The sequence below is a fragment of the Bidens hawaiensis genome, unplaced genomic scaffold, assembly GCF_021521415.1.
Source record: "Bidens hawaiensis isolate Kalapana, Puna unplaced genomic scaffold, B.hawaiensis_p1.1 tig00011733_1, whole genome shotgun sequence".
Taxonomy (NCBI): domain Eukaryota; kingdom Viridiplantae; phylum Streptophyta; class Magnoliopsida; order Asterales; family Asteraceae; genus Bidens; species Bidens hawaiensis.
In genome coordinates this window covers 742,362-750,895 of record NW_027491929.1, presented here as the reverse complement: position 1 = coordinate 750,895, position 8,534 = coordinate 742,362, and the positions used below count along the sequence as shown (strand labels likewise).

The 8,534-nt window shown below is 38.1% G+C and overlaps 1 protein-coding gene across 1 annotated transcript; it reads left to right on the top strand.

The window, feature by feature from the left end:
- The first annotated feature begins 1,255 nt into the window (after positions 1-1,255).
- On the top strand, positions 1,256-1,774 carry LOC143538833 (uncharacterized). Its single transcript, XM_077032295.1, has one exon. The coding sequence runs from the start codon at positions 1,256-1,258 to the stop codon at positions 1,772-1,774; it is 519 nt and encodes a 172-aa protein (XP_076888410.1).
- Positions 1,775-8,534: the final 6,760 nt, after the last annotated feature.

Sequence of the window (8,534 nt, the reverse complement as noted above, 5' to 3'; positions counted from 1 at the left end):
TAGTTGTTTAAGAGAAAAATATTAATTAAAAATCAAACTGATTAGTGAATAGAATGAACAAGAAAGCAATTGTCATTTTTCAAATTCTCCTAGTTTGTAGGGTTATTATCATTTGTCTATCTGTATCGATTATTATTTTTTCAAGTAAAGTGAAACACGTACATTCTATCTTTCAAACTCTCTCCATGTTACCTCACCTTGTTAATTATATCGTGAATCGTCGATTAACAGTTAATTATGTGGATCATGCACGTGTACAAGATTCTTTGTATATGGTGATGATTTGACTTTCTATTTTAACGTATTAAAATAAACAGTGGTTTCTTTTGTAAGTTATTAAGGTTCAATATTACATTAAACTTTCATGATTCTCACACAACGCTATGATTTTGTCTGACTTGTATAGTTGTATTTTACAAATTCTTAAAAGATTACTTGTCGGAATCAAATGTTTCAAAATTTCCTTAAAAATATACAAAAGGCAAACCAAATTGCGTAGCTAACCTTTTTTGAATTGAAATTCTAGGTCATTCAAAAATAACATTCATAGAATGCTTGATCATAACACGACTATCCACGGCTAACCCATTAGCCACGACTAAATAGCGCTACAGCCTTATACATTTGAAAACCAAAAGTATCAAATGCAAGAGTACAAACACTTGCTGATTGTAAAAACATGCATGCTTTCTCGTGCTTGGTCACTTTGCATAAAGCGGCTTTTAATGCAGCATGGCTCACTGTGAAAACACACTGTTAACCAAGTCCATAAGAGGGGAAATCTCGGTCAAATCTACACATTTTTGTTTTCCTCTTATCCATCCAAAGACCAAAATATCAGCTGGTCTGAGGATTGACCTTCCATCCAATGGGTTGGTAAAGAAATTCATATATGTTTTTTTTTTCTTAACAGAAATCTCTGAAAATGTCAAAGATCACATTTTTAACCAAATCATGCTATGATTTCCTAAAAGGCTAAAAGCAATTTTCTTTTATCATTTAAGATAAATGTATAATTTGTTTAGATCTCACTTTTTCATACCCTAACAATAATTTTACTCATATGTTTCCATTTAGAGGACTGTAACATATTTACGAAGGTATTTGAGATCTTTTGATAACATTATTTGCATTGATTATTAGTGACAGATCATATCGATCGGACTACACCCGTTACACGCCTCTACTCCTTCCGTGTAAATAAAAACCCAACTCATAGTCACTAAATGTTTCATCAACTTACTCCAGGTGAACAATGCCAACCATCAAGAACAAACTCACTGCCACCACCGTCAGCGTCGGCTGCGGCAACACCTGCAGGAAACTAAGCCTCTCCAAAATCTTCCAACCAAAACCCATCAAGCACCGACTTAACCATAACCATCACAACCCACAACAAACACGTTTTTATTATGCTACTAATACTTGTACTTGCTTTGATAATCTGCCTCATCCTCATCAACACCACGACTCAGCCTCAGCCTCCACCTCCCGGACCACCACTCCCGCCGCCACGACAACCACATTATCACCAAACATCTCCGTTCAAGGGGTATGGTGGCTCGGCAGCAACTGCCTGGCCGTAGAAAAGGATTCGACCGATCCATATGTTGATTTCCGGGATTCCATGTTACAAATGATAATGGAGAAGGAGATATGCGGGAAAGATGATCTCCGCGAGCTGCTGAACTGTTTCTTGCAACTGAATTCACCATCCTATCATCCGATTATCGTCGGAGCTTTTACTGAAGTCTGCAACAATCTCTCAAACTAATCTGAATTAAAGCCTCGATTTTTTAATGTTTTGATATATGGGCTCGGTGTTGATTAGAATTAATATCTTTAATTTGTTTTGTTGTAAAAGAAAGATTAGTGGTATTTTAGCACAACTCTGGACTTATTATTTGAGAGAGATTTATACCTAATTTTTCGGATATTTACGTGCATTTAGGGTTCTACAATAAGTTGACGTGAGAGAGGTGGAGAGAGTGTGATATTGATATTTTGTAGGGGTGGAATGAAAAGGTTTAGGTGACTATGTAATTGCGACTTTCGTTATAATGCTCGGCCTAGCAACTTGCTTAGTCGGCTATGCTGCTTTAATAAAATCTTTGATTGTTCGTTTAAAAGAAAAGTTACATCCACAATTAAAATATGTTGGATGATAAATTTATATATACACAATCACCAACCTCGTTGTGCATTAAGCCGTTAACCATGACAAGGGATTTCCTATTTAAGTTTCCTTATACTTTGTTATAATAATTACTATTTAATTAAATCCATAGCCTTTGGTTTTTTGCTTTACTTTATTGCAATTATTATATAGAAACAGGCGTGCGTTCTACAATGGCTTTACGTCTATTTTTCGTTTGTTTGAGCCTCTTTACCTTTTATTTTTATTGCCTAGAATGGGATAAACACTAATAGGCTAGTTTTTTTTAGCGGTGTTATGCCTTCGTCTCAACTCGAAGGTCTTAATAGTAGTTGTGTATAATTAGCACAATTGGCTCATATAAATTTTCGAGACAGTTTCGATATTTGTCTCCATCGCAGTGTGTCTTCCCAACGACATTTTCTCCATTGTAGTGTCTTTCCGGCTTGCGAGATCAAAATAATACTGCAAAAAGAAGTAATTAAAAAAATCTAACAGTTGTGAAATTGATACATAAATATAACATTACATCGTATACTAACATTAAGTGGTTGAAATATGAGTTGATTCTCGTGATCGGGAACACTGTCCCAACTAGGATAGTGAAAAGGACACGTGATGCACTAATTTGAGATACATCCTATATAGAGGCATTGACTTTGTCCAGCAATCTTTTAAGTATTTTTACATGGGATCAAGCTCATGAGGCAGTGGTCGTTTCTATTATTATTATTATTATTATTATTATTATTATTATTATTATTATTATTATTATTATTATTATATTTTTGTTTTTATTGATATAATAATAATAATAATAATAATAATAATAATAATAATAATTATTATTATTATTATTATTATTATTATTATTATTATTATTATTATTATTATTATGCGCTTCTATTGATATTTTTGTTTTACCACGCTCCCGCACCTTCCATGGTTGAGCAACATTGATATATGAAACTGAAAATTTGGCAAACAGAAATATATCCAATGTAAAGACTAGTATTTAACTGTAACAAGTAACTAATAACAAGTAACTTACAAGACTTGCAATCACTAGGAATCCTAGATGTTGTCAAATAAATAATAAATATAGTTTTAACAATTAAAATACGTGTTGTTTATATATATAGAATGTATACATACATTAATAATAAATGGAATCATCACTGGTATAATGTGTGTCGTGATCGAGTCATTCCGCAAACACGTGTGTAGTATCCGGCTTACCTTTAATTGAGAAGATAACAAAAATCTTGTATAAACGACTATAAAATGTAAAGATAGGGTCCCAAACCCATCTGCTTTACTAAGAGGAACTGTTAAACCATTACCAAGACCCGCAGAACAGACAACCATCCACAGATGCCTCTCCGTCGCACACGGACCAATTTGTGGTATAGACTAAGAAACTTGCGGACTTGGTCCCACGAGCACGAGACTAGTCACCCACAGAGGAGACAAACAGTACATAACGGCTAGTTACCAAGCCAATCACAACGCAAGATTCCTTTGTGCAACAGCTAGTACAAAAAGATCACAAGGGCACGATAGCCTATCTGCGGACACCAGCACCGTACCTCCAGGTGACAACCGTCCTTATCCAGCAGTTGCCACATCCGTTCACAGACTTAGTCATTAGTATATAATGTTCTAGTGTTGGTGACAGTGTGATCAACCTCTTCTCTACCTCTCTGGCTATAAATAGGATATATTTGTCAAACGATTTTAGGATCCAAACTCTCTTTTTGAATATTGTACTCTTAATACTCATACTGATTGACACGCCAGAGGGTGGTTGTGAGAAGAACCCCCTCTTTTCCCCTTCTTGTAACAAGCTTATAGTGTTCTGTTTTACAGGAGGTTGGATTGCACTAAACCCCCCTAGTTGAGAGATTAGAGTAACCCTCTAGGGGTTGAACTAGTGTTTTTTCATTAGTGCAATCCAAGTTAAGCTCTGTCTAACCCCCCTAAACTCCATTATCGTCGAGCATAGTTGGAGTCACTACCGGTGGTCCCAAGAGAGACAAGATGATTTGGCCCTCCAAAACAATGAAAACTACATCTTGGTCGAGCTCCCACAGTAGCAGGATCCTTCATTTCCTTTCACAGATGCATGGTCGTCTCATTTCAGATGAACTACGGGTCCCGAAACTCTCGAAGAAGATCCGATAGTGAGGCTCAAAAGCGAATAAGAAAGAATAATTACCGAGTTTGAGCGGAGGATGAAAGAACAACAAAGGATGCGCGAGCAGAGAGTAACGCCTAGAACTCTAACTTATCAGCAAATGGAGCGAGTAGGTGAAGAGTCCTCAAGGAGGAGGAACCCCAGATTCGCCGAAGTACTCAAGATACTTGCATGAGTCACAAGTCAAGAACTCATAAAAGTGGGAGGCTTGGATATCAGTTAGGGCAGAGATCGTTGAACGAGCCAAGGAAAAAACCGTGAACGCACCTACAGTTAGAGCCATGCAACCCACAAGACCAGCAGCCTCACAGCCAACCGAAACCTCCGTGAAGACAGCAGAGACTACCGTGGCGATAGTGACACACACATCTATCACCCCGAAAGTCAATGCCGCGTTAGATAAACATGGCAGTTTGTCGAATGCTGTCGTGATGCGGATGTTGACTTCACAAAACCCTGTCGACCCAAAGCCTTTGCGGAACACTCAAAGTTAATAACAAAGACTGCAAAAGCTCCGCTACCATCGAACTTAAAGTTGCCCACATCTCTAAGGAGGAGAGTCTCGGTGCGAGGTGAAACCCAAAACGAACCTAAAGGATTCAAGGGTAACAAAAAAAAAGAAAAAAAATTGATTTGGTCAAGAATTCAAGCTCCCGCAGAACCTTCTCTTAATAGAGAAGCAGGGCCATTGACTTATCAAAAGCATCAAGAGCCGAATCGTGGACCAAAACATCACGAGTGGACACCTCTCACCAAGACACCGTCTGAGATTTCGACGATAGAGAACATCAAGTTCAGAAAACCAAAACCCATGGGGAATAGGAAGAACCTAACACCCAACAAACATTACACTTTCCATGAAGATATTGGCCACAACTCAAATGATTGCATCAGCTTGCAGCAAGAAATTGAAGCTTCCATTAAGTTAGGAAAATTAGAATACCTGGTTCAAAATGTAAGGAGAGGAGCCCACAAAGAAGGCGTGCTACAAGATGAAAGCCCTCCATGAAAGCAAATAAGAAACTTAAACACACACATGATCAAAGGAAGCCATCCCCGCAAGTCTAAGAGACCCGTGGTCGACTTCGAGTCCTGGCGGGAAGAATCAGTGTTGTTTCCCAGAGTCAAGGGTGGATCTCGCCTGAAAAATCCATTGATTATCACAATGCTCATCAGGCATTATCGGTCATAGTATATCTTAATTGATCCAGGGAGAACCTCCGACATACGTATGAGCAATGCTTCAATTAGTTGAACGAAGAAGACAAAGCCCATTTTTAACTGGTTAATGCACCAGTGTTTGGGTTCTCTAATGAATTCATGCATCAGCTTGGCCAAATATCTTTCCTAGTTACCCTAATTGATGGTAAGCATTCAAGGACAGAAACTGTAGATTTTTGGTCCTTACTTGTGAATACGAAGAATGACATCATATTGGGAAGATAAGCTATTAGAGACTTCAACTCAAACCCATCCACGCTCCACCCTAACGGGCGTGGCTATCATATATGCAAGCAAAGATTGCCTTGCCGTGGAATGGCCCAAGCCTTCTAAAGTTCCAAAGCTAGCCCTGAGGACATAAGCAGAGAAACAGATCTTGAACTCTAAGTTTCCTGAGAAGACCATCCTATTGGACCGCTGTATGAGAAAATGTCCCCCTTTTCCTAATAGTTGTTGATAAGAACATGGACGTCTTCGCATGAAAATCCTTCGACATAGTGGGATTACCGCGAAGCCTAGTAAAACAAAAGCTTATGGTCAACCCCGCGTTTACACCCGTGGGACAGAAAAGGAGAAAGATAGGACTAGAATAGACGAAAGCAATGAACGAGCAGATTCAAGAACTACTAAACGCTGGAATCATCCATGAGGTACATTCCCAAACATGTGTAGCTAACCTAGTGATGATTCCGAAGAGAAAAGGGGCATTATGGATGTGCGTCGATTACAAAGGCCTCAACAAAGCCTGCGTAAAGACTGCTACCCGTTGTCGAAAATTAATCTAAAGGTTGATGCTTTAGCTCCTATTCGCTTTAAATGCTTCCCAAATTCTTATAAAGGTTATCATCATCAAATCCACATGGCAGTAAGCGATCAAGACAAGACCGCCTTCCACAAAGACACATTTTTGTTACAAAATGATGCTGTTTGGTTTGAAGAAAGAAGGGTCAACGTATCAGCGTCCGATGAATCGAGAATTTGAGCAATAATTGGAAACCATTTATAGGTTTACATGGACGATCTCGTGATCAAAATTTGTGAGGAGGACCAAATGTTGAGGGACATTGAAGTAACACTTTAGAAACTGAAGGGGATAAGTGTGAAACTTAATCCAAGTAAATCCTAAGAATGTAAGAAGTGTAGGCCATTGCGCAAATGTCGTCACCAGCCACCATCAAAGAATTTCAAACATTGAACGGTCATTTGGTATCGCTTAATCGATTTCTGGCTAACCACGCTTCAAGATCCTTCCCGTTTGCATCAACTCTGAGGAACTGCCTCAAGAAAACCCAGTTCCGCTGGACTCCAGAAGCATAACAGGCTTTACAAGAAGTAAAACATTATTTAATGAAACTACACAGCGTTACTGCCCTACTCGCCGGTGAGCCATTGACATTGTACCTCTCCGTGCTAGATAAAGCAGTAAGTGCAGACCTCTTATTAGATAGGAAGCCAATTCAGATACATATATACTATGTTAGCAAGACATTCATAGATGCGAAAACCAGATACTCAATAATTAAAAAATTGGTATTGGCGTTGGTATGCACATCTCGCCGCCTTCGTCGGTACTTACATAGTTCAATGGATACATGATCAATGTTTTGAAGGAATACAAGATTTAGAACGTCTTCTAAAAACCTGAGCTATCAGAAAGATTGGCTAAGTAGGAAATCGAGTTGGGTGAACACACGATTTTTTACAAATCCAGACCCGCAGTCAAAGGCCAAGTTTTAGTAGATTTTGTCAAATAAGTACCCACGCAGAAGGTGGGGGAGTGCAAAGCAGAGCAAGAACTTGACGTATTGTAAGATGAAAGCCAAATATGGGCCTTATTCACATATGGAGCCTTGAATCATGAAGGGTCCGGAGCAGGCTTGAGATTGGTAAATCATGAGAAGCAAGAGTTCACATACGCTATTCGCCTTGACTTCAAAAGCATAAATAACAAGGTAGAATATGAAGACTTTCTGGTAGGGTTGTACATCTCTAACAAATTTGGCGCCTGCCATGTCGAAGCTCATGTGGATTTTATGCTTGTGGTAGGTCAAGCGAATGAAACATACGAAGCAAAGGACGAAGTTATGGCCTGATACTTGAGTAAAGAAAAACAGTTGATGAGGCGCTTCTCCTCTTGCGAAGTCATTCATATCAAAATTAGTGAAAACAAATCCGCAGGTGCCCGAAACAAATTAGCCTCAGCTAGCTTTGAACACCTGGCAAGAAGCCCCGTGTTGAAGTACTTGTTGAACCCTTAGTCCCGTCACTAGAAGTTAGATCTTACGATGATCTAGGTATTTGATACGAACATATTATAAAGTTATATATCCGGTATAATAATCAAGTGGCTGAGAAAACTATGATTATCAAAGAAAAAACAAGGTGAATATGTTCAACCTCTTATATTTTAGAATTAGTGAATAAGTCAATTTACATTATAAAGAAATTTTAAAGAGGATTTGAAGAATCCTTAAAAATACGTTGATACCTATTTTAAAGAGGATTTAAAGCCATACCAAACTAGTAATGTCTTTAGCATAACTTAGGCTATAATATAGTACTCATTTCATATCTAGCTGTATTACAATAAGCATTTCGTAAGCATACTAACAATATAGGCAAGTGTATCACCACGTATAAATTGTGCGTATAAATGGTTGTAACTACATGGGACTTGCGGTCCTGTTGAGTCTTTGGAATTCACATTTTAAAGAAAAACCGGACAATTTCAATAGATGCTAACACGGACAATGAAAAACATTGAGAAAATCGATCACCAACGCCACACCCTGTATCCTACATATCTTTGTCTTGATCACATTTTTTTATGAAGATGCTTATTCTAATGCATGATGATGATATCAAGGGCTAGCAAAATAGTAATTGAAGCTGGTTATTGCAATTAGTTTGTATAAATACATTTTTTATACTTGTTATTCATACAATTATTTTGTTAGAGCA

Excerpts from the sequence above, each read along its gene's own strand:
- LOC143538833 (XM_077032295.1), top strand. The coding sequence starts at position 1,256 with ATGCCAACCATCAAGAACAAACTCACTGCCACCACCGTCAGCGTCGGC.